The sequence below is a fragment of the Erythrolamprus reginae genome, chromosome Z, assembly GCF_031021105.1.
Source record: "Erythrolamprus reginae isolate rEryReg1 chromosome Z, rEryReg1.hap1, whole genome shotgun sequence".
Lineage (NCBI taxonomy): Eukaryota > Metazoa > Chordata > Lepidosauria > Squamata > Dipsadidae > Erythrolamprus > Erythrolamprus reginae.
Window position 1 is genome coordinate 63,876,607 of NC_091963.1, and position 27,086 is coordinate 63,903,692.

General features: G+C 41.5%; 1 protein-coding gene across 3 annotated transcripts in view; it reads right to left on the reverse strand.

The window, feature by feature from the left end:
* SUGCT (succinyl-CoA:glutarate-CoA transferase) overlaps positions 1-27,086 on the reverse strand; it is a 417,742-nt gene that overhangs the window by 367,665 nt on the left and 22,991 nt on the right. For all 3 annotated transcript variants that reach the window (XM_070727742.1, XM_070727743.1, XM_070727744.1), the window contains exons 4-5: positions 24,390-24,475; positions 15,743-15,793 (exon numbers count right to left, since the gene is read on the reverse strand). In XM_070727742.1, the coding sequence (XP_070583843.1) occupies positions 15,743-15,793; positions 24,390-24,475 (137 nt within the window). The remainder of the gene's footprint in view (positions 1-15,742; positions 15,794-24,389; positions 24,476-27,086) is intronic.

Sequence of the window (27,086 nt, forward strand, 5' to 3'; positions counted from 1 at the left end):
CAGCCTTAGCTGGAGACGCAGGGTTGCCAAGCTCGGACTCTGAGAGATGGACAAGCTGTTCCAACTCCAGGAAAGGAAGTAGCACAGTCTCTGAACTGTTCTGTTGGTAAGGTGAGCCAGCCTGATGGGGTGTAGTGATGCCTACAAGGTGATAGGCTAAGGAAAACGGTGCCCAGCACATTTCACAGTTGACATTTTAGGCCCAGGAGAGGGTGGGGATCACTGATGGATTTTCCAGAGGGGCTTAGCGATTGCCACATCCAGCATTTCGGAAGGTGCCGAGAGAGCCAAGGCCGCAGGATCTGGTGGGGATTGGGACCAGGGTTGGGTTCCTCCCGGTTTGGATCGGTTCTCCTGAATCAGTAGTGGCCTACTGGTGATGTCACGATGATGTCACCGACCTGCTTCAGCCAGTGCCAGTCTATGGGTGTCACCATCTTTTGTAAAAAAAATTATTATTTTTTATATTTTCTTTTGAGCACGCACAGAAGCCAAGTTTCTGGCATTGTGCATGCGTTTGCCATCTCGTTTTGGGTTTTTTTTAAATTATTATTATTTTTAGAATTTTTCCACTGTGCATGCATGGAAAGAAGCAAGGTAGGAGGAAGTAAACTGGCAGCGAGGAAAGTAGGATCCTAATCTATTCAGTTAAAATCCCAGATACTTCCAAAAAATATTAATCATAGAAACATAGAAGATTGACGGCAGAAAAAGACCTCATGGTCTGTAGTTTATCTTAGAATAGGTATACTGTATGTTTATCCCAGGCATGTTTAAATTCAATTACTGTGGATTTACCAACCACGTCTGCTGGAAATTTGATCCAAGCATCTACTATTCTTTCAGGAAAACATATTTTCTCATGTTGCTTCTGATCTTTCCACCAACTAACCTCAGACTGTGCCCCCTTGTTCTTGTCTTCGCTTTCCTATTAAAAACACTTCCCTCCTCATCATAATCTGTGCTGTTTAATTTTCCCCAATTAGTCCTCCTTTAATAATCATACCTTGATTATATCCATTTTCCCTTTCCCCGTTTTTCTTTTCCATTATAATTCCCATTATAATAATCTTATAGTTCAGATAATCTCTACAAATCCATTTAAAAACCTTATACAGTTATAAATTTATCATCGTCCAAGTCTTCTTCCACCTGTTCCTTCTCCTTTCAGCTCTTCTTTTATTTTCTTGTTTAAATTTACCAAACACCTGCTACATTTTCACAATTCAATTTTAATATTGCAAATAAAGTCTATTTCACAATTAAATTAATAATTAAATTCAAATTTATCTCTATATGTTTATTTAACAATCTTATAATTTTGTAGCTTTATCATTGTCCAAATCTCCATCTGCTCCTTATTTCAGTTCCTCTTTTACTTTCTTATTTTAAAAAAATGCTTACTCCCCTTTATCCACATTTCTGCAGTTCTGTAAAATAATCCTTCTAAAACAATGTAAATTCTCCTCTTCAAAGTGTTATAGCCTCCAGAGAGAAATAATTTAAAAAGTTCAGTCACAGTCAGCATAGATAAGATGTTCCAAGAACCACAGTCAAAAAACAGATTATGTGTCCAACAAATCTTCTCCTGCAATCAGGTGGGAATCTTAATTCCACAGAGATATTTTAATTTATTTATACAATATATATAAATATATATATAAAATAAAAACTTAATTTTCTCAGCTGATTAAAACCGATTAAAACTAAAATTCATGAAAATAGTTCAATAATCAGATAAACAAATTTTAAAATCCTCAATCTTGGGCTTTTATTGTCCTTTCAGAAGCTTTCTGCTATTGTATCCAATTGTCAATTAGCCGCTTCCTCTCCATTTCCCCCCCCAATCCTTTGTTCTCATTTAAAAATTGAAAAGAAAAACAATCCAAACTCCAATTGGCATATCACTCACCAGCACCATTCTTAATTCAGTTTCTCTTGCTCCAGTATGCTTCTTGGTTCCTTTCTCCAGGTGACTTCCAACTTACTTTTAAATCCTTTCATTGAGGTGTCGGCTTGGCTTGTCGCCTTAGGCACAGCAGCCTAGCCTGTTTCACACCGCTGCCATTCTGAGACAAGCCGGTTCGTCTAGAGGGGTATGCCGACCCCAAACCAGACCCTGCCAGCATCCTCAGCATTACCTCCCCTTCAGGGAGGATCCGGTCTGGTTCCAACGGAACCAGAACCCTCCAGACAGTGGGGATTTGGAGTTCCCCCACTGACGAAGGGGAGCTCCATGCTGCCAGTGCCATTGATCCTGCCCCTCTCCCAATAAACATGGCATTCTCAGCAGCCGGTTTATCTATTGAGAAGCTGAATGGAAACAATTACCATGCCTGGAGTTTAAAGGTACAAAGCTTGTTAGTAAGAGAAGGGTTATAGGACATTGTTGTAACACCACCTGTAGATGGGGATCAATTTCAAAGAATTTTAAATGATAGAGCCAAGGACACATTGATGTTAACTCTTGAAGATGCTCAACTTGTAAACATAAGACCAACAGAAAACACCTGTGAAACTTGGCAAAGATTAAACGGATTGTTTCAAAGGGAAAGGGCTGGAGCAAAGGTCATATTAATGAGACAATTATGCAATTCGCAGCCAAACAAGTGTGCTAGAGAACACATAAATAAAGTAAAATGTTTGTTTGCAGAGTTGGAAAGCCATGGATTTACATTTCCAGATGAGCAGAAGGCATACTGTATATCCTGTTATCTTTTTTAGATAAGAGTTGGGAACCATTTGTCTTAAGCTTGCAGAGCATGCCAGAAATGTCCTTGAGTTTAGATGTTGTAACTTCAAAGTTGCTGGATTGTGCAAGGCAAAGGCAGTGTGATAAGGAAAGTCAGTTAAACAATGTAATTAAAAATGAGAAGGCTGGAAAGACTTTTGCTGTTATACATTGCTACTGTTGTGGAAACAGGACATACTGCAAGGAATTGTCTGACTAAAAACAAACCACAATTTAAAGCCAAGAAGGGGGTTGTTGGTGGACTTAGAGTGAGTAAAAATGCATTCCTGGAAAATCTCAAATGAACTTCTCGTGGCAATTGGTGTCTGCGGGCGTAGCTGGTTTGTATTCTATAGGTTTCATCGATCTCTGTTAACGCTTCTTCTCGACTAAGTTGGAGGATTCCTCCAACAATTGTTATCATGACCTCCCCTAAGTTTTCATTTTTCATTTCGACTATATTTTGAAATCTGAGAAAGTAAGAAGATCACTCCATTTCCAACTGGATCAGGGAGTTTTCCAAATCTTTGTGGGATTCCATTATTCTCTGGTCTATTTGCTCAATGCTCTTTTCATTCTGTTCTATCTTCTTTTCTACCATTGTTATTTTTAACTCGTTTATTTGTGTGTCTAATTGAATTGATTCCAACCTATTCTCCAGTCTAGATATGTCTGTCTTTAGCTTCATGTGGTTATTAGTAATACGTTCTTGTATCTTGAGAATAGTTTCTTGCATAATATTTAAAGTACTGCTCATATTCTGCATCAATGATGTGTTCTCTTTGTCTTTCTCTGATGTCAGCATCTCATCTATCTGCCTCTGGTGGGCAGGAGAGGCAGAACTGGCCGAAGATGCAGCTGTTGGTTTTTTACCTCCTTTGGGTTGGTTTCCTGCCATCTCTTTTAGTATTTTATATTGTTTCTCTATAATTTTATAAATTCTATCCCAAATAACCATATAGAGAGGTAGCTACTGAATAGTATTCGCAGTATTCACAGTTTGTTGTTTAAATTAGTTTTTTTGCACAGAAGATAGGGCTATATATCAATAATAATATATCAAAAGCAGTATGGTTATTGTAATTTTTAAATTTTACAGAAAGAAAGACAGTGGTGTTATTGTAAATAAGTGTGTAAACTCAGTATAAACTCATTAACTCAATAATCTCTAAGGTATATATAGCATATATAATTTCACAATATGTTCCTTAATAATATATTAAATACAAATATCTATCTATTTATAATTATACTAAATATCTCTCTATATATAGTTGTACTAAAAATTTCCTTTCTCTAAATTTTAAACTAATTTATCTATATATTTACTTAATATTTATTATTAAATAATAGTTATTAATTAAGTGTTAATTCTATAAAGCACAATAAAATAAATTACCAAAGTATAATTACCAATTAATTCTTATATTTGATTAGTAAGCTGTATTTCCAAGAAAATATATGTAAAATTCATGCAATTCTGGAAGATTCTTATCAAACAAATATCTACAGTCCTAAAATAAATACAGTAGCATTTCAATATTAATAATTCAGTCCATAAATTTAAAAAAATCTGGATTGTACCTGAGGTTCTAAACTTTCATTATCAAAATTTTATACATATTTTATATGGTAGCATTCTCTATTTCAGATATTATAGAATATCAATTCCTATCGTCAATGGTGTGCTGGAAGTGGCTCTTAGCAGCTTCCAAGAGATAGTTGTTAAATTTTCAGCAATTTTGCCTGCTGGTTGTTAAATCCAATTAAAATCCAAAATGGCATATAGTCCATTATTATGGAGGAGCTGGTGTAATGTTTTTTTGGTTTCAATATGCTTTCTCGGATGCCCCACTAACATAATAATTTTGATAATTCCTATTTTTCAACATGTATTAAATATGTTTAATAGCTTGCGAATATCAGTGGTTAGAAGTTGTTAGAACGCTTAAAAGAAACTTCTGTGCTATTTAATCATGGTTGTCTATTACTATAATTGACTGATAAAACAGCAGTCACTAAATATTTTTCTTGAAGGTTGGAGAGAGAAAAAAATCTTCCTTATAGTAGACCACAATGCTATTACAATTCTTACTTGGAAATAACCAGATTCAATTCAGTGGCTCCTGCTTCTTTTTTCTCTTTCTCCCTCTCTCTTTTTTCTTTTTCTCTTTTTTATAAACATATCAATGTGTGAACAGTGTAAGACCTGAGTGTGATACATTTTAGTATAAAGAAAATAATATTAATCACATTTACTATGTTTGACAACCTTATAGAGTTCTGGTAATAATACACATATTTATGTTAAATTATAATCTTCCATTATTCAATGTTTCAATGTTATTTTTATGCCAATCATCATATTCTGAGTGTCATTCCATTTAATACAAATAAAAAATTACTAATCATATTAGTTGCACTTAACAAGCATATATGGTATGCTATATATACTTATATAGGATACTTAATACCACCATTCAAGTTCTGATTTCCCATTACCTCACTTTATTATATAAAAATGTGTAATCCATTAATCCCCCCTCCCTAGTTTCCATGCCTATTCTAACTTTTAATTCTGCCACTTTTATATTATTCCCCTCCTATCCATAGACTCTTGACCACTCTAAAACTTTTAATTGTCCGTTTCTTAGCCTGCCTGCCACATTCCTCTCTTTGATCTTTATCTCTATCTGCTTCTACATCTTGACCAATCATTTTAAACATTTCTCTCTTCTCCGCCCTTTCCCACTGTCTAATTTCAAATATCTACTCTTGCCTCTATCTCTCTTCCAAAAAATTCTTCCTGCAACTTAAGTTCCTTTTTCTTTTCTTTTTTTCTTTTTTTTTAATTTTTTTAAAATTAATTTTCATAAAATAAACAGACACACGTACAAACACTAAACATAAAGTGGGGGTGTATTTCCCCCGCTTCTTTTGAAAGTGTACATTCAAGTACAGAAAAAGAATACATAATTAAATATATGTTAAATGTTAAAAGGTTTAGTAAATTTGAGTTAAAGTTTTACAAATCTTGAATACAATATGAATATTAAGTAAAATTAGTATAACATAGTCATAAAAAAAAATAAAAAAATACCTTTAATGTACTCTTAATTACTATAGTAAAATACCATATTCATCAAACAAAACATTTAAACTAATTTCAACTATTATACATATATAGACCAAAGTTCTTAATATGTTGCTTATACTTATACTTATACTTATACATAAACTACTATGTCACAATCATCAAAAAATGCATTTAAACTAGTATTAATATTGTTATCACCTAGGTAAAAACAAATACAAAAAGTTAACTAGAAATAAATGTGTATATCTTATTTTTTCTTATCTATCCATTTATAAACATTGTTCCATGTTTCATAAAATTTAGTATCTTCTTGATCATTTAATCTTCTTGTCATCATGTCCATTTCAGCGCAATCTAGTATTTTAGCTATAACTTCTTCTTTCTTGGGGATTTTCTCCCCTTTCCAATTTTGCGCATATATTATTCTAGCCGCAGTTAATATGTGTATAATTAGGTAAAGAATTTCTTTCTTGTAGGTATGATTGGTAACTCCTAATAAGTAAAATTCCGGGGTATTATCTATATCTTGCTTTATTATCTCTTTTAATATTTTCTCGATCATCTTCCAATATATTTTAGCTTTACCACATGTCCACCATTGATGGTAATAGGTTCCTATATCCTTCTTACATTTCCAGCATAATGGGGATGTTTTGGGAAACATTTTTGCTATCCTATTTGGTGGGAGATGCCATCTGTAGAACATTTTGATTTGATTTTCTTTTAATGAAACTGATTTGGTCATTTTCCAGTTATTAATCCAAACTTTCTCCCATGTATCTATGTCTATTTCCTTGCCAATATTTCTACACCATCTTATCATAGTATCTTTTAAAGTCAACTCTATATTTTTATGAGCAATGAGAAATTTATATATTTTCCCTATCATTTTTATTGGATTGGTAGTAATTAGATTGCTTAAAAGATTCTTACCTTTATTAAAAATATAAAGAGTTTTATCCTTCTGGTATCTAGATCGAATCTGAGCATAATGCCACCAGTCTATTATTATCCCTTCTTCTTGTAATTTAATCCTAGATTTTAGCTTCATCTGGTCATTTAGTAATTCTTTATATCTATAAGTTATTTTCTTATCTTTTATGGACTTTGGATGCGTTATTGCTTCTAGGGCAGAGGTCCCCAACCTTTTTTGCACCAGGGACCGGCTTTAAACTAGACCAATTTTCCACGGCCCGGGGGGGGGAGCGTTGGTCATATGGGGGTGGGGTTATGGAGGGGTGGAGCTTAGTGACGCAGCCCTCCACTCTTCTCCACACGGCGGGGAGAATCAGGAGGCTCCTTTGGCGGCTGGGGGCTGCCTGGCTTTGTGATTTTGGCTGGGGGGGGGGAGTTAGGAAGGTCCTACTTCTCCACCCCCCAGCCAAAAATTCAAAGCCTATCTGCTGGATACGGGCGATGAGTGGGACAGAGCGGCGCGGAAGCCTCTTGCAGCAGCTGCTACAGCCACCGGCTTCCGCGCCGCTCGTCCCACCCATTGCCCGTATCCAGCAGAAGCTGCTGCCTGAGTGCTCTTGGCCGGCGGGATTCAAAGTGCTGGGGTGGGGGGTGTCCCGACAGCCCCCCCACCCCAGTGCTTCGCCTCCCGCTGGGACACCCCCCACCCCAGCACTTTGAATCCCACCGGCCAAGAGCACTCGGGCAGCAGCTTCTGCCAGACACGGGGAATGAGCGGGACGAGCGGCACCGAAGCCGGTGGCTGTGGCAGCTGCTGCAAGAGGCTTCCGCGCTGCTCTGTCCCACTCATCGCCCGTATCCAGCAGATAGGCTTTGAGTTTTTGGCTGGGGGGGGACTTAGGAAGGTCCTACTTCTCCCCCCCCCCCAGCCAAAAACTCAAAGCCTATCTGCTGGATACGGGCGATGAGTGGGACAGAGCGGTGCGGAAGCCTCTTGCAGCAGCTGCCACAGCCACCGGCTTCCGCGCCGCTCGTCCCGCTCATCGCCCGTATCCAGCAGATAGGCTTTGAGTTTTTGGCTGGGGGGGGAGAAGTAGGACCTTCCTAACTCCCCTCCCCAGCCAAAATCACAAAGCCAGGCAGCCCCCAGCCGCCAAAGGAGCCTCCTGATTCTCCCCGCCCTGCCCGACGCCCCACCCTGTCCTGTATAATGTCCTCTGCCGGGAGGGCAGCGGCGCCGCGGACCGGCTGGAAAACCCCAACGGTCCGGTCCCGGTCCGCGGACCAGCGGTTGGGGACCTCTGTTCTAGGGGAGCTAGCCATTCTGGGATATTTAAAAAGTGATTTTTCTTTATGTCTTTCCAGACTTCTAGTAGATACTTCCTTAATGTATGCCTTTTAAAATATGAATGATTTTTTCCCTTATCGTACCATACAAATGCGTGCCATCCAAGCATAAGATCATGTCCTTCTAAGTTTAGTATTCTTTTGTTCTCTAGAGTTATCCACTCTCTAAGCCATGTTAATGCGGCAGCCTGATAGTATAATTTCCAATTTGGAAGGCCAAATCCTCCTCTTTCTTTAATATCTTCTAGGCAGTTCATTTTTATCCTTGCTTTTTTCCCTTGCCATATGAATTTTTTAACTAGGTTTGTTAAAGTTTTAAAAAAAATTCCCCCTGGATTTATTGGAATTACCTGGAAGAGAAATAAAACCTTGGGTAGAATATTCATCTTAATTGTTGCAATTCTTCCTAAAAATGATATTTTCAGATTATTCCACATTGCTAAATCTTTTTTAATTTCTGTTAGTAATTTTGTATAATTATCATTTTTTAATGTTATTGTTTTCGCTGTTAAATTTATTCCTAAGTATTTTGCTTTTTTTACAGTCTTTATTCCAGAGATGCTTTCTAATTTAGTTTCTTGTGTTTTGTTCATATTTTTGGTCAAAAAATATGTTTTGCTTTTGTTTATCTTTAAACCTGCTACCTTTCCATATTGTTCAATAGCTTGCAGTAAAGTAGGAACTGTTGTTATCGGTTCTTCAATTATGAACGTTAAGTCATCAGCAAAGGCTTGGACTTTATAAGTTTCATCTCCTACAGTTAAACCTTTTATTTTAGGATCCGCTCTTATTTTAATTAATAGAGTTTCAAGAATCATGATAAATAACAATGGTGATATAGGGCAGCCTTGACGGACTCCCTTATTTATATCGAGTGTTGGTAATTGATTGTTGTTCAATATTATGTTAGTTGTTTGTTTTGAATATATAGTATCTATCAAGTTAACAAATTTTGGGCCAAATCTCATTTTATTTAATTGCATTTTTATAAATATCCAATTGACGTTATCAAAGGCCTTTTGAGCGTCTAGAAACATTAAAGATGCTGTCTTGCCTGGATATTGTTCATAATACTCTAATGTATTTATTACTGTTCTAAGATTGTTTTTAATTTGTCTCCCTGGTAGAAACCCATTTTGGTCTTGGTGTATTATTCCATTTATAACTCTTTTGAGTCTGTCTGCATAAATGGCGATAAATATCTTATAATCTACATTTAATAATGATATGGGCCTATAGTTTTTAATTTTTTCTGGGTCTGTGCCCTGTTTGTGTATTAAAGTTGTCAGTGATTCTGACCAAGATTTAGGAATTTTACCCTCAAGTCTACATAGATTGAAGGTTTCTAACATGTGGCTTCTTATTGTTTCATTTTCTATCTTGTACCATTCTGCCGGTATGGCGTCTGGGCCTGTGGCCTTGTTGCTTTTCTTTTTTTTAATTGTTGTTAGGAGTTCTTCCATAGTTATTGGTCCATCCATGGTGGCCTGTTGGTCTTCTGTTATTTGTGGTAATTTTGAAGCTTGTAAATAGTTAAAGACTTCATCTTTACTAACATTATCTTTGGCATATAGATCTTTATAAAAATTATACACAATGTCTGCCTTTCCTTCTGTATCATATTTTATTGTACCATCTTTGTCTTCTAGTTTTTTAATTAATTTTGATTGGCGCTGTTTTCTAAGTTTATATGCTAACCATCTGCCTGGTTTATTTGCATGTTCAAAATAGTGTTGCTTTGCTCTTTTAATTTTTTCAGTTATTTGGTTTTGTTCTATAATTCTAATTTTGTGTTTAATTACATTTATTTCTGTTTTTAAGTCTCTGTTCTTAATGTGTTGCTGTGATAAAAATTCTAATTGTTTCAATTCATTTATTAATTGTGCATACTTTAATTTATTTTCCTTGTTATATTTTGCAATATAAGATATTGTTAATCCTCTTATATAAGCTTTAGCTGTATCCCATAAGTTCTGTGGCGTAGTTTCTGAAGTTTTGTTAATTTCAAAAAATATTTTTAATTCCTTTTCGATCCAATCCTTATATTTCTTATCATTCAATATATTTCTATTCATCCGCCAATTATTCTGTTTATTATTCATTCTCATAGAAACCACTATTGGATTGTGATCAGCCCACGTATTAGCATCTATCTCTACATCTCTTATTTGTTCTGCAACCATTTTTGGTGCCCATACCATGTCTATTCTTGTCCATATTTTGTGGGGGTTAGAGTAAAAAGTATATTGTCTCTTATGGGGGTATCTTTCCCTCCAAATATCATTTAACAATAATTCCCCTTTCATTTTTTGAAAAGTACTAGATAGCAAATTCCTTCTTGTCTTTTTGTTTCTTTTCCTTTTATTGTTACCTCCCCCCCCCCCCGAGTGGTCTAATTGTCTATTCGCGATAGCATTAAAATCACCTATTATTAATACATTTTCAATAGCTAGGTCTACAGTATTATTGTTTGATGCAAATTTTTATAAAATGTCATTTGATCTTCGTTAGGGGCATAAATAGAAACAACAGCTAAAGGTCTAGGTTCAATATCAACTTGTACAATCAATATTCTACCCTCATTATCCTTAAATATTTGTTTGGAATTTATAGAGTTCTCAACATACATCACTACACCTCTTTTTTTTTGATCTGCTAATGCAGCATACATTTTTCCAATTTTTGGATTTAACAGTAATTTTTGGTTGTTTTTTTTAATATGCACTTCTTGTAATATTGTAATTTGAGCATTTTGATTTCTAATTTTAGAAAAAATTTGTTTCCTTTTCCTTGGTTCATTAAGTCCATTGACGTTTACAGAAAAGATTTTTAAATCTTTACTTGTTGTCATTTGATAGGTTTTTTGGTTTCTCGCTGAGGTTGAACTCTTCTGGCGCCTTGGTCCTGCTCTATTACCTGAGCAGTAGCCCCCAGATCTTCTTCTTGCTGAGATGTTAGTTTTTCCCCTGGTTGTTGTTGAACTAGTTGTTGTTCAACCACTTGTTGCTGGTTTGCATGGTCCAGTGTTTTCAAAAAAGTACATAGCTTGTTCTACATTTTCCAATTTGTATCTTGTAGAGCGCCATGTCAGAGAAAGGCCTTGTGGGATAAGCCAACGGTAGGTTATATTTTCTTTAATCAGAATTTGGGTTAGAAAGTGGTAATCTCTTCTGCTTTCTCTGACACTTCTTGGAACTTGTTTTAGTATTTTTATTTCAACTCCTTGATGTTGGAGTTTGGCATTTCTTGACCAGTGAAGTATGTCATCTCGCAGAGCTTTTCTTGTGAATTTAATGTGTATCTCTCTTGGGAGGTTATGACGACGGATGTAGCTATTCGAGGTTCTGTATACTTCATCGATTTCTTTCAGTAGCGCTGTGGGATCCTCTTGGAGTATTCCTCCAATAGTTTCAGCCATAGTCATTTTTAAATCTTCATCTTTTTCCTCTTTTACATTCTGAAATCGAAGTCCATACGAAGCTCGTTGCATCTCCAACTGAGTGATTGATTCGTCATATCTTCTGTATCTTGCATCAGCTCTCCCTTCAAGGTAGTCCATTCTTTTTTCATTTTTGTCAGATTTCTCTTCGACTTTTTTGACACGGTCATCACTTTCTTGTAATGTTTGTTGAATCTCGTTTATCTGGTCTTTCATCTCACCCATATCAACTTTCAGTTGGGCCATCTCCATTTTAAATTCCGCCAGGTCTGCTTTTATAGCTTCTCTTTGTTGTGTTGCATCCTCTTTTATGGCCTCTCTTTGTTGGGTGGCTTCCTCTTGAGATTTAAACATAAAGTCCTTCAAAGTGTTCAAAGTTTCTTGTAGTGTTGCAAAATTGGACTGCATTGTTTTTTCTTTGTCTTTGTCCTTTGTAGACATGGTTAACACCTGGTGCGACGGAGAAGGGTGCGGTGACCCTTGTGGAGAGGGAATTGTTGCTGTAGTTTGTTTTTTGACCGTTTTGACAAAGGTTGAAGTATTTGACATTGTCTAATTTGAATCCACTCTTTAATATTTAAATTGGTTTAAGTTGATTTCCAATTGTATGTAGTAAAAGGAAAAGAATTCCTATAAATTCCAAATCTGTCAAACTATTTTTAACAATTTCCCTTTTAAATATAATTCAATTACCAACAATTAGCAACAGAATTATTGTGATTTTTAAAACTCTAAATATGCAATGGCAAGAAGAGCAGGTGTAAAACTTTTTAAAAAAAATAATAAGTAAAAAGTAAAAGTTAGAAATGAATAATCTAGTAAGAGGACAAAGTAAATAAAAGAAAGGAAAAATATTAGCTATTCATAAAAAATAAAAGAGAGCATGAAAAAGAAAATTTATGAAAAGGAAAAAGGAGAGGGAGAGAAGAAAGAGGAGAAAATTAATAAAATTAATAAAAGGAGTGGAAGAAATTGTTTTAGGGGAAGTAAAAAATAAAAAGGAGGTGATATTTTAATTCAGCTAATTAAAATAGAGCAGGGGACCAAGGTTTGTTAACAATGCATATGTTTCAAATCAGGTTTCTTTTAAAACTAGCAGTACACAGAAGAAAAGGGGAAAAAAAGAGTCAGGGAGAGATCAAGAAGAAAGGAATAATTATTCAAGAAACACAATATCAATATTATATACTTATGTTCTTCTTATAGGTCCTGTAGTTTTGCTAGGGAGTAAGGATGTAAGTCTAGGTCTCAAAAGACAAAGTTATGTTTAATTTCACTTTCAAGTTCAAAGGGAAAGACAAATTGGTAGTTTTCTTGTATTTGAAATGGAGTCAGTTTATTTTCCAAATTCAAGGCAGGAGCAAAGAAACAAATCCCAAGATGGAGTCAGGTTAAATTTCGTACAGCAAGGCAGATGTTAAAAAGTTCTCAGCAAATAATCCAAAAGGAGTCAGCAAATAATCCAAAGAAGCTCAGCAAGTAATCCAAATAGGTTAATCCAGGTGTAAATAGTCCAAAGGAAAGGTTTCAGTCACTTCTAATTTCCATTTATTTTGTGGTTATTAAGTTATTTCATTATTGTGAAAAAAAACAACAAGATGGAAAAAAAGGCAGCAAGAGTGTGTTCCTCCGCTTTCAGAATTTAAGCCCGGAGCACTATGTTTTTAGCAATCTATCAAAAACAAATTCTAGTCATCACTAGTAATTTCCTTTAGCAATTTAAATTTTCTAAATAGTCATATCAAATTTGAGTTATTTTGTTAATCCATAAAGTAAAAAAATTATTTTTTAAATTCCAAAGTTCAAGTTCAAGATGGAAAAAATGAAAGTGAAAAAGTTAGATCCGGCTGTTATTTGCGGATGAATGCAAACAGGAAAAAACTTTCACCTTCGCCTTGTTGAAAAAAAAAAGAACTTTCACTTAGAACTTTCACGATCGAATCTTCTGCTTTTAAACACGAAACAAAAAGGGATTTTTTACCTTAGGTCCTTTCTCTGCTGTATTCTTTTCCAGTCAAATTGATTTAGTACTTGCACTTCTTAGGCTTTTTTCTCCTTCCCGCTGGGTGAGGGGAGAAGGCGCTGGCCGATCCTCTTATGGGAAAAGGAACGGTTCTCCCGTCTCCGAAGCTGCGGGGCGAACCGCTGCCTCCGGAGTCTTGGCGACGGCTCCTTGGGCAGAGGGGAGCCCCCTGTTCTGGGATCGGGCCATCCGGGCCCGATCCGATCGCAAATGCGACCTTCGGAGGGGGTAGAAAGGATCCCAAGGCAGAGCGCTGCCGAAGAGACCCCGATGCGATCTCCTCCAAACCGGAAGTCTCAGTTCCTTTTTCTAATTGCCTTAAAATACTCTCCCCTTGTTATTATCTTACTCTTTATCATCTTGTTTTATTTGTTGGTTTGTCTGTTGTTTTTTCATCAACTCTTTCACTTGCCTCCACTTCCTGGGCATCTTGGTCACTCCTTGTCCTTTGTATCATGTTATCCAGCTCTCCATCTATGCTCTGCATTTTCTTCATAATCTCCTTGTTATCTTCTTGTCAAAGTATCCTTAATATTTTTAATTTCTAACACCATTTCTTCCCAAATTTCATTCATTTCTTGCTGGTGGAGCATCTTGTTTAATTTTATTTTGTCCTTCCTTTGTCCAACAATCAAAAAGTTCAATATTCATAAATCTCTGAATACAGTAGTCCCAATTTTTTTCCAGAACCTTCATAAGTGCCTCTCTAAATTCAGACTTGTGTTGTAGCCTTCATGGATCACTTTATAATGATGTCTTTAATCTCACGTTTAAATCTCCAATAGCCAAGTATTTCCAGGAATGTATTATATCTTCCTTTTGTGAGCAAGTTCATTCTTAAGTCAAATTTCTATATTAAACAGTTTTATCCAATTTTAATGGTAATAATCGAAATACAAAGATGTTAGTTTTTTAAGAAAACAGTTCCAGCATTTTGAAATACCTATCCAGAACAATACCTGCCAATTCAAAAATCCAATTTTCTGTATTTTAAAATTTATTTATTTATTTATTTATTTATTGGATTTGTATGCCGCCCCTCTCTGCAGACTCGGGGCGGCTAACAACAATGATAAAAAACAACATGTAACAATCCAATTTAATAAAACAACTAAAAACCCTTATTATAAAAACCAAACATACACACAAACATACCATACATAACTTGTAATGGCCTAGGGGAAGGAATATCCTAACTCCCCCATGCCTGGCTACAAAGGTGGCTCTTGAGGGTGGGGACCGTTCTAATCTCTGGGGGGAGTTGATTCCAGAGGGTCTTTCTCCTTTTGATTCTTTTTCCTTCAATTTTGAAATTCTTCTCATAAAACGTTGCTTTTAAAAATAGCAGTAAATTTCTCTTTTCCTGGATATTCCTTTGGGGTTGAATTTTAAATAAAAATAATTCTTCATACCCTGTTCCAGACACTGTTCACTGTCTCACTCTAATACAGTTCTTAAGTGTTTCTCAGCTATCCCAGCTTTACACTGCCTTCTCTTGCCATGTCATAAGAGAAAAAAGCCCAGGGTTCAACAAGAATTTATTTTATTTATTTTATTTATTAGATTTGTATGCCGCCCCTCTCCGGGATTCCCCTGCCTTGTGACTGCCACGGCTGGGATTTCCCATTTGCTTGCCGCCACCACTGGGACTCCCTGCCTCTGGACTGCAAATGTTGACTGTTGCCAGCGGAAGCACCTGGGATTTTCCCTTAGCTTGTGGCAGCAGTCCAGAGGTGAGGATCTCTCCTGAAAATTTTCAGGGCACCCCTCCTTCACCACCACTACAAGGTGGCTTTGGATTCTTTTGGGCCCACAAACAAAGAGAATTCAGCACAGGGAATGTGGAAGCCTGTTCCTTGCGTATGATTTTGCCGTGACATCAGCTGGAAGTGGAACTTATTCCAGAATACCAGAAAGTATGCATTATTCATCCCTGATACAAAAAATACAGGAAAATTGCTTAAATTTAGAAAACCAGTAATGTATTTAGTTTAGGAAATTAGAATGATTGGTCAAAACACTTTAATACTTTAGACCTTGTAGATTACACAGATTGAATGACTACTCATTAGCAAGACCTATATTCTGTTATTAACTGACAACCTCTCCCTCAAATACCTGTTGCATATTTTACAATATGAACAACTTTTCCTTCATAAACAAAATATTTATTTTACAGTTTAAACTCACCTCTTTAATTATTTTTGCTCCTTTGGCTTTCTTCATATTAACAGCTATGCTCTAGTAAAAAGAAAGTGTAATTCTCTAAGAAACATAAAAACAACTTTCTGTTCAGTTGCTGACTCAGAATATTATTGGGGGGGAAATCCACTTAGAACATTAATGAAAGAATGAGTCAATCATCACATCTGGGATTCAATTTTTTTTTAAACTACCAGCTTTGTGGGAGTGGCTTGGGTGCGGGCTTGGTGGATCATGTGACCAAGTGTATGGCCAACTTGACATCATTCTTGTCAAGGGGTGCCTTACCTGGCCTCTTCTCACCTCAAAGGCCTCAACAAGATACATTTGTTCCTCTTCTTACGAACACCTCTTCATATGAATTTTTCAAGATACGAACCCGGTGTTTAAGATTTGTTTTCCTCTTTTTAAGAACCATTTTCATCTTATGAACCTGAGCCCGGGTGCATGCGCTCTCTTACTGCACGTGCGCTCTCTTACTGCCACGAGGATTCCCCTGCCTTGTGACTGCCACGGCTGGGATTTCCCATTTGCTTGCCCCCACCATCGGGACTCCCTGCCTCTGGACTGCAAACGTTGACTGTTGCCAGCGGAAGCACCTGGGATTTTCCCTTAGCTTGTGGCGGCAGTCCAGAGGCAAGGAATCTCAGCTGTGGCAAGGACCGGAGCTTCGACCTCAGACAAGGCTCCCTGGCTCGCACTCTGTGCCTGGCACCCGCTTCCTCCAGGGGAGTCCCTTCAAGGCGCCCAAAGCAGTGGGCTTTAACTCCCCACTCCCCCCGCAGGCTCGAGAATTGTCTTAATTGGAAGGAGCAGAAGAAGAAGCGAAAGCGAGGAGGAGAGACGAGTGCCCTCCTCCTCCTTCTCCTACTGATCCCACTCCACATGGAACAAACTAGAGGCCCAAAAAAATGAAAAGGCTTCTTCATCGGGGAGTGCAGCTGTCGGAGATGAGGGCGTGCATGAGCGGGCGAGGAGGAGACAGAATGAACGAGGGTCTGCCTTCCCGCTTAGCGTCCCAAGTCCCCTTCTCAAATACCCAGCCACTGTGACAAAAAAACCCAAGAGCGGCTGAAAGTTCCCCCAGGATAGTCACAGGAGAGTCTTGGGAGGGGATGGGAGTCCCTCGCAGTCGGTGTGGTGCAGAGCGTCCCATTGCAGTGTCTCCCGTATCAGAGCCCCCCCAGAACGGGCCTGGATCCCAGGCTGCCCGCTTTGCACAGCTGCTGGTAGTTTCCCTTCAGGGAGAGTGCACGATTCACTTTGCCCCCACCCCCACCCCCACGGTCGTTTCTGCGGCGGTGGCCAAAAGAGAGCAGTGCCCATGGAGTCCTTAGCCGGCTGTGCCTCCAGAGCTGTGCCTCATATAAATAGATTGCAACTGTGCAGCCATATATATAGCCAGTAAGAAATAGCATTCAATGGGCAAAAAGAAAGCGAAGCCAGGGTGGCAGCCTTGGGGAATGCAAGTAAATAATTCAACCCCTATTTGGGCTGGTTAGGAAAGCGATGAGTGACAAAGGATCCCGTGTTGGGATCCCGCTACTATGAGGTCTCTATTTAGAAAAGCCCACTTCGTTCAAGCAGGAGCCCCTATTGTACCACTGTAGACAATGGAGCTTTTTCTCAAGGCACTTTTGCGAAGAAGCAGCAGAAAAAAGCCTCCGCCTCCTTCCCCGTTAAAAGCTTTTTCTAGCTTACCACCTACCCAGCCTACAAGCCAGCCAGCTAGTCTTCCTCCTGTAGCTCCATTGCATTCCTGGTACTGTGTCCAGGGCAGCCCATTATAAAAGAAAATGTCTCATGAGTTCGAGAAGTTTGCTTGAACTCATGAGACATTTTCTTTTAGAATGGGCTGCCCTGGACACAGCACCAGGAATGCAATAGAGCTACAGGTATCAGGCAGGACATGCATTTTTGGGGGTGACAGGTTGGGTGGGGTGAAGCGGAGCAGGGGCTGGGTAGAGGCTGGGCAGGGGCTGGACGGATTGCGAGACGGGCTTCCTAAGACTGGGCTCTTCCCTTCACCAGCCTCCCTTGCATGAAGTTTGCCAAAACCTTTCCTAAAAATAAGAAGCAAGCCAACTGCAGGTGGCATTAGCTGCAAGGCATACCTGCCACAAATGCAAATATTCAGGGTTAAAAGCCGGTGCAGCAAAGAAGCAAACATTCACTGGCGAATTGCGCTCCCCTGGGACCGTGCCTCATCCATCATTTGCAGGCATACAACCACTCCCCAGGCTCAGAACTGCCCAACTTTGCAACCTTGAGAGCAACAGCGGCCAGTCGGCCTTCTCTACTCCACCTGTGCCACACCATTCCACCCCAAGCTGATGCTCCCTATTTTTAGGAAAAGCTTCAGTGTCTCTGTCTAAGTGGTGGCAGGGATACTACAGACCTTCTCCGGTATTCAGCTGGCAAACTTTGTGTAAGAGCGGCTGGCAAATGTGAAGATAAGGGGAATGGAGGGGGGGAAAGCCAAGTGGCTCTTCTTGCTTCTCTGGGTTGTTGTGCAGAATTAATTTCAGTGGGGGGGCACGCCATCACTGCTGAGTTACCCTTTTTTCTCTCCAGGGACCCTGTTCATCTACATCCTTCAGACGAAGGGGTCCACAGCTGAAAGTTGTGTCAACACAACCGCATACACTCCCCATCTCTTCCCCCCCTCGAACCCCCCCCCCCGCTCTGCGGACTGAGCAATAACATTTCCCCCTGGTTAGGCAGTCCGGCGCTGATTGCTCACAGGGAGGGAGAAGGGAAGGGAGGGAGGAAGAGAGGGAGGAAGAGAAAATAAGAAAGAGAGAGGGGGAAGAGGATATTTGCTTCCTTTGTGAGGCCCCACCTCGGAACCTCTTTCTCGGCTGCCTGTTTCATTCAGGACAAAGTTGATTTGGAGACACCCCTTTGATCGTGGCGTGATTTACTGACAGGGATTTCAGCATTAGGCTTTACTTTTGTGTCTCTTATGAATGCAGAAAAGGGTCGTTGGTGCTAACGCAGCCCCCCTCCTCTCTCTCTGGAGTCCAGGACTGTTATGGTCCTGGACCCCAGAGAGTGTGCCAAGCTTGAGAGGGAGGGAGTCTGGCTGGCTGGCTTGTAGGCTGGGTGGACGGCAAACTAGCAAAAGCCTTTACCGGGGAAGAAGGCAGAAGCCTTTTTTCTGCTGCGTCTTGCAAAAACTTGGGAAGGCAACTGAGCTGCTTCTCAGGGCATTTTAGCAAAGAAGCAGCTCAGTTGCCTTCCCAAGTTTTTGCAAATGCTTCTGTCATAATTAGAAAGCTTTTCTCGCTGCTTCTATATAACATAACTGTAACCAAATAAGCCCAGTGAGAGAGCTGCAACTCCAGGGAAAGGTTACGGAGTGTTTTCCGAGACAAAGGAAGAAACAATGCCACAGATTTTTTTTAAAAGGACAACTAATTCATCTGTAGTGGTACAATAGGGGCTCCTGTTTGAATGGGGTGGGCGGGGTTGACTAGAACAGTGTTTTCCAACCTTTTTTGAGCCGCGGCACATTATTCATATTTTCAAAATCCTGGGGAACACTGAAAGGGGGGGGGGGGCGGGCTAAAGAAAAGTTTGGACAAAAAAACCCTCTCTCTTCCTCCCTTTCGCTCTATTTCTCCCTCTTTCTCTCTTTTCCTTCCTTCCCTTCTTTCTCTCTCTCCATCCCTCTTTCTTTCTTTCTTCCTCTCTTTTTTGCTCTCTTTCTCTCTCCCTCCTTCCCTTCCTCTATGTCTTTCTCTCTCCCTTGCTCTCTCTCTCTCTGTCTCTCTTGCTATCTCTTTCTTGCTTTTTTCTCTTTCTTTGCTCTCTCTCTCTTTCACTGTCTTGCTATATGTCTCTTTCTTTCTCTTTGCCTCTCTTGCTATCTCTCTTTCTTTCTCTCTCTTTCTCTCTCTGTCTCTCTTGCTATGTCTCTCTTTCTTTCTCTTTCTCTCTCTCTCTGTGCCTCTCTTGCTAAGTCTCTCTTTTTCTCTTGCTATGTCTTTCTTTTTCTCTCTCTGCCTCTCTTGCTATGTCTCTCTTTCTCTCTCTTTCTCTGCCTCTCTTTCTTGCTCTGTCTCTCTTTCTCTGCCTCTCTTGCTATGTCTCTCTTTCTCTCTCTCTCTGCCTCTCTTATATGTCTCTCTTTCTTTCTCTCTCTCTCTCAGCTGACTGCAAGCGGGAGCCCTGACGGCGGCAGCTGGACGTGCTGCTGGACACCGTATATGTCAGGCCCGCAGCGCCAGCATGTACGACGTCCAGCAGCACGTCCAACCACCACCGTCAGGGCTCCCGCTTGCAGTCAGCTGAGAGAGAGAGAGAGAGCGCTCCCTCTCGCAGCCGCCATCTCCCCGCGACTGCCTGCGGCCGCTACGGACATACACACCCGCTCCCATCGCCAGTGCCCTCCCGCCGGGCCACAAAGGACACTTGCCGTCGACGCCAGAGAAGCTCCAGCTGGGCGGGGCGCTGCCGGTACTTCCGTCCTGCAGCTCCCGCTCGCAGCTGTCAACCGGCTCCTGCTCGATGCCGCGGTTTTCGGCGCTCTCCTGCTGGGCCCCAAAGAAGGAAGGCGGGAAAAAGGCGCGAAGAATGGAGCTCTCCTTCTTCCTGCCTTCCTTCTTTGCGGCCCAGCAGGAGAGCGCCGAAAACTGCGGCATCGAGCAGGAGCCGGGGGACAGCTGCGAGCGGGAGCCCCAGGACGGAAGTACCGGCAGCGCCCCGCCCAGCTGGAGCTTGGCGGCACACCTGGCCATGTCTCGCGGCACACTAGTGTGCCGCGGCACACCGGTTGGGAAACGCTGGACTAGAAGACCAAGTTCCCTTCCAATTCTTGTCAGTTTTAAATAATAAAAAGCAGGGGTGGACAAAACTATGGCTGCAGCCCTAGGGATGGTGGGGTGGAGGACAAGGCTTTACAGGTGAACCTGGGGAGTTTGGGCTCCTGCAGCAAATTAAACTCACTTAACAATGCTCTTTCTTAGCAACCAAAACTTTGGGCTTAATTGTGGTCATAAGACAAAGACTATCTCTGCCTTCCTCTGCATGGCAGCCTTGTCCAAGTAAACTCCTTCTCCTTTCTGGCAATTTTCCTCTCTGTTAGAGGCACCAAAATAATCCATATAATATGATGGTATCTCTACTTAAGAACTTAGTTCATTCCGTGACAAGGTTCTTAAGTAGAAACGTTCTTAAGTTGAAGCAATTTTTTCCATAGGAATCAATGAAAAAGCAAATAATGCGTGCAAACCCTTTAGGAAAGAAATAAAAGCATGGAATTTGGGTGGGGGGAGGAGGAAGAAGAGGAAGAGGACAGTCGCTGCTGAAGTAAGAAGGCGAGGTGAGGGGAATCAAAAAACACAAAACTTTAAGGCTTTAAAAAAAAGGGACTCTGAGGCGGCGAGGAGGAGCACACGCTTCCCATACACCTGGCGTGAGGCTGCCTCCCATACACTGCGCCAGAGAATCACAGGCGGGCGAGAGGGGGGGAACCTCCCGCTCCTTTGACCGAAAAGGGGCTGCTGCTACCTCCTTCCTCTTCCTCCCTATGCTGAAGGGTTCCCCTCTCCTCTCGCTCGGTCGCTTTGTAGCTGGCACCTTTCCTTCACTGTGGTGACTATTCAGTTTGGCTGAAGCGCCCCCTATTGCCTTTCCCCGCCCAGATGCTCTGGGAGGCAACCTCACGCCGGGTGTATGGGAGAAAGCACGAGGGATACACCACAGTGAAGTGGTTTATTCCCTTTCCACGCGCCCAGAGAAAGGAAAACGCTTCGTTCGCTCTGGACTGCCAAAGCCTCAAGCGCCACCAAAACGCTCCTCTGGCAGCCCAGAAAAGCCCAAGATAGCCAGGATTAAAGGGGGAATGGCAGGTCTTCATGCCACTCTCAAATTTCCTGGGAATTTTTTCCAGGCTTGGGTTCTTAAGTAGAAAATGGTTCTTAAGAAGAGGCAAAAAAATCTTGGATACCTGGTTCTTATCTAGAAAAGTTCTTAAGTAGAGGCGTTCTTAGGTAGAGGTACAACTGTATAAGGTTTCCAGCTGGAGCAGAGTGTTGGACTAGATGGCTTCAAAGATCCTTTCTAACAATTATTATTGTATGATTCTATAAGGTTCTGGAGCAGGGGGTTGCACCACATGACTTCTGAGATCCCTTCCAGCCCCAGATTACTGTGCTGTTTCAAAGTGTCTAGTGTCAGGGTTTGTGGTCCCCTCTCTCCTTCTCCCTCTCTCTCTCCTGCCCTCTTTCTTTCTCTTCTCTTTGTTTTTCTATCTTTCTTGTCTCTCTCTTCCTTCCTATCTTTCTTTTCTTTTCTCGCCCTTCCTTTCTCTCTTCTTTCCTTTTTCTTTCATCTCTCTCTCCCTTCTGCCCCTTTCTTTCTCTTTTTCTTTCTTCTTTCTTTTTTTTCTCTCCCTCCCTCTCTCCCTCCCTCTCTCTTCCCTTCCTCCTTCAAAGGCAAAGAGAGTGAGATCCACCCAAGACATGCGAGATGGCCTGAGAGAATGCACCTTGTCTGGGCAAACAGCCCTCCACAATGAAGTCCTTCCCAGGGAGCAAAGCAAGAACTTACTGATCCTGATGGTGAGCTCCAGCCATGGCAGTGGCGGCAGGAGAGCTCCAGAGAAGAGCTCTAGGAGGGTGTCCCTCGGTGCCATGGGAAATCGCACAGCAAAATTTACCTTAGCAACCAGGAGTTGCTGCTTTGGGTCCGCCTGTAAGTCCCAGTCCAGAAAATGCTGCTGACTGTAGAACCTTTCTCTGCTGCCCACAGAGATGGGAGTGAAGTCGGACCCAAAGCTAAATTTTGCTGTGCTGGGAAAGATACTCTCTCACTCTCAGACAAGAGAAGCAGCCACTGACTCAAGGGCACATGGAGCCCTCCACGTGTTTTCAGGCGATCTATTTTCTCTCTCCTATTGTTCTTGCTGGAGACCTCACCGAAGCTCCCCATGGGAATCCCAGAGAAACCCAAACTGTGACGTTTACCTAGCTGCTCACACAATTAGGAGGAATGACACAAGGCACTACTGAGGACAAGGTCAGGAAAGGAAAGCACTCTCTATATGTTCGGAGGTGCTCTTGCTATGGCACACTTTCCAGTGGGAAAGTAGATAACAGAGCTAGGAGCGTGACTGCAAGAGCTCCGTCTTTTCCTGCTCATCTCCACCCTCCACAATAACCACAATACATGCACATCAGTCAATTATCACCTAATGGACTCCCTTGCCCGCACTTCTCCTCTGCTGCATGCACTCTCCCACTCCCCCACCCTACCAGCTTCAAAGAAAGCTCTGGCTAACCTCAACTCAGGCAGCAACTCAACTGATGTGGTAACTCCAGGAGGTCAGTGAGGCTTCTCCTTTGTTGGTGAAAGCGACCACTCTGAAACATTTTCCCGCCTCACTTTGTACCCTTGCAAAGTGGGAAAATGGTATATGCCCTTCCACCAGGAGGGATTGGTTTTGGGTTTTTTACACTTGGCATGTTGCTTTCCTGTTTGTTTGTTTGTTTGTTTGTTTGTTTGTTTGTTTGTTTGTTTTTTCCCATTTTTGAAGATGAATTTTCTAAATCTTTCATCACCCCATTCAGTACAGCAAAATTTACTTGCCAGAAGTTGCTGCTTTGGATCTCCTATATGTCCCAGTCCAGAAAACCCTGTGGGTAGCAGCGCTTTTCTGTGCTACCCGCAGCATTTTTCCAATGGAAATGAAGTCAGACCAAAGCTAAATTTCTGTATGCTGCAAACGATGCTCTCTTGCCCTGCCAAGCCTGCAGAAGAGAGAAACATCCACTCACCCAGAGAGCACATGGAGCCCTCCTCGTATTGTCTGGTGACCTGTCTTCTCTCCCATTCTGCTCTTGCTGGGAATGGGAAAGAGTCTTTTGAAGCACACCAAAATTTAGCTTTGGGTCTGACTTCACTCCATCAGGAAAGTGCTAACGGTGGCTGAGAAAAGCAGTCAGGTTGAATGTGGTTTCTTTCTGCCACCTGCAGCATATTCCAGATGGGACAGTAAGGTAAGAGCCTTACCCCAACTGCTTCAGTCACATACACACATGCTGCTCCCATGCTGCTCCCCCCACTCATGCTCTCCACTTCCACGGACCTTTGGGCGAGCGCAGCAAGCTAGATAAATTGTTTCAGCCTGTGGAGGATGTAGTTTGTGGCCTACCTGGGTTCTCTAGGCAAACGTGGGCAATAAGCCTGGTCACGGTGATTATCAGGAAGGCAGGGGAGCATGGTGTGTCCACAGGCTATGTGGAAGGGAGTAGAGCAAGGAAGGCAGGGATGGCGGGGTGGGGCAGCTACCTAAGCCAAAGTCAGCACCGCCTCTTGGGATGCAGCTATGCTGGCAGCTTAGCCAGTTAGGAAAGCCTTGGGATGGTGGGAGGGTGCGATTTGGTAGAGTGAGCAGGAGGGCGGGGACAGGACCAGCCATAGGTCATTATCAGTTCGGCATTCCAGGTCAAATTTTCCCTAATGGATTATTCAAACCAATCCGAGCCAGCTAAATACCACCTCTGATCTAATAACTGTTTCACCTTTAAACAATGTGGTGTATACGCATATGCAATAGGAACTGCCTAAGCAGAAACAATGAATTGAATATTTTAAAATGTTTAGCATTATAAGGATGACTTTTTATTACCTTTTTATTTCTATTTACACTGAGAAAATAAACACTTTCAGTTCCAACAAATGGTGGTCCCCAGGATCGAGTATCATCCCCCAATCCTAAAAGTAAGAATAGCTAATATTAACACATTTCTAGCAACATTCTGTATACTTATGCGATTACAAATCATGATACTATCCCAATTTCCATCTTAAATTATGGCCTTCAAACGTCCAAATTTTTAGTACTGTTTGGACTCTATCCATACTTGTTGGGTTGGCAATATATATGCTGTAGGAGTAGACTGCCACAAAAGGGACCTACAGTTTATAGCTTATTTCTCTGAGTCGCCCTCTCTGTTTCTCTTCATCCAGCTACTCATTGTGAATTGCTACTCACTGTTAGGTTAGCTCTGCAATCTCTCTGTATTGAAGTTATGTGTATCAGCTAAAATATGTTTAGTCTTAATATTTTTGTTTGTTGATTATTACAAAGACAACTAGTAAGAAAGACTATGTACTTGGTAATATTTGGATTATTATTCTGACTTACTATGTGTATGTCTTTAGACTGTTTATAGGAATATGTTATTTCTCAAAGTAAACTTTAATTCAAGCTAGTATATCTGTATGCGGTTGATAGTTATTCACAACTAATCTCAATCTAAACATTTCTATGTGTGCACAACCTTGGAAAACAAGGATTACTTTGCTCATACATTATCAACTACTGAAAACTATGGCTGCGTAAAATTCAATCCAATTAAATTGATGCACTATACATGAAGATATTACTACTATAATACAAAATTATTATAACCTGTAAATATATAGTAAAATATTTCTGCATACACTCCATCTTATGATTCAAATCCACAAGATTATAATTCAAAATGATCCACACAAAATTCTCCTGTGCAAAACAAAATCAGGCTTGATTAAAGGTCTTATTTGATATGCTGTTTTCTAGTAAAAATGAAGTTATAAAAATAAAAATAATTTGTTTCTAAAGTAGTAAGTTCCAAAAGGTACATATTGAAGTATTGCACAAAATCACATTTATTTATAGAGAAGCAAACAAACATCGGGGGGGGGGGGGCAGACAGAGAAACAGATCAAGGCAATGTGTCAGATCAGGCCCATGCAGCCGTACTGGAAACTGTAAGGAGTAGGTTCGCACCACTTCAGCCCGGTCCACAACTTCCCAGCAGGTGCGCAGGCACACAGGAGGCAGCAGGCATGTTTGCATGCTGGGATGGGATGGGCCTGTGTACACACACGACCACTTCCTCCTGTATGCAGGTGTGCCTGCCTGCATGGCATGGATTGTGCATGTGTTTGCTGCAGGCCGAAAGAAGGTGAGGCAGGGTGTGGGCCAGCTGCTGCCAGACACTTTCAGCCTGCCTACTCCATCCCATCTGTTGTTTGGGGTTGGAGAACAGGTCAGTGCTGGTCATCCCAGCCTCCTTGCAAGTCTTGCCCTTGGCCGCCCATGCAGCACATTCTCCTTATGTAACTGATGCACCTCAGCACCACGGTGGACTGCTGCCAGTAGTGAGGCTGCCAGTAGTGAAGCTGCCAGTAGTGAAGCCGCCAGCAGCTCACGCAGGTCCATTAGGTCGTCCTTTGCTGCCCAGAACACCAGCCCATCAGCCTAATGAAGGCGAAGAAGCCAGCTAGAAAGGTTGAGTAGAAGAAGCCAGCTAGAAAGATTGAGTAGAGGTGGTACAGCATACCCAGGCCCAGCAGAAAAGCTACCATGAGCAGAGAAAGCTGGATCCCTATCAGCACTATGGCAGCCCAGGCCCAGACAGGATCGCATGCCTCCCCCGCATCTCTCTGCGCTTGGGTGGCCATAGTGCCTTCAGGCTGGGCGGCAGCAGTGGGTCTATCAAGTGGTGGCAGTGGCAGCCCACATCAGGGCCAAGATGCATTTGTTGTGTGAAGGGAACCTGCTCCATGTGCAAGCCAAGGGCAAGACCCATGAAAGGCTGTGATGAGAAGATGACCAGTGAGATGGAGCAAGTGTATTCAGTTGGTCCACATCATGTGCCTCCATTTGGCCTCTGTCTGCTATTAAAAGCCATTGTCACATATGCTGCTGAAACTGAGAGCCTGGTAGAAGAAGCTCCAGAGTTGTAGAGTGCACCAACTGAGGAGCTGGAAAATAAATCAGCCCTCATGCACAAAGAACAGCAAGCAAGCAATGGCAGACAGTTTCCAGCACTAACCACTCCACTGCTTGTGTTGCCTCACAGCAGCAGCACCTCCACCCCCACCCCCTATATCATCTTACTCTTGTGGGACGAGCTGTTTGATGCCAACGCCTATCGGTGGTTAGATCTGCCTCACAGAATACCACCAATCAGCTGTTCCAGGTGGTGGGGGATTGCCATTGCCTATCGTTGCTGCCACCTATTGCTGCTGTGTTGCTGCAGTTAGCTGCTGCTGCCATTCACACAGGAATGGCGGTGACAGCAATAGGCAGCAGCAGCAGCAATAGGTGACAGCGATCCCCGCCACCTGGAACCTAGATAGGCCATATTCCAGGAGACTGATCCAACCGCTGATAGATAACAGTGGCAGCAGTGGTAAGCAGTAGCAGTAAGCAGCAGCAGTGGCAAGTGGCAGTGCTAGCGGTGCTAGCAGTGAGCGGCGGCAGCAATAGCCAGGGAGTACTGGCAAAGGCTCCAGCGGTCCCCAGCGGAGTCAGCAGATATAGAGGACGCAG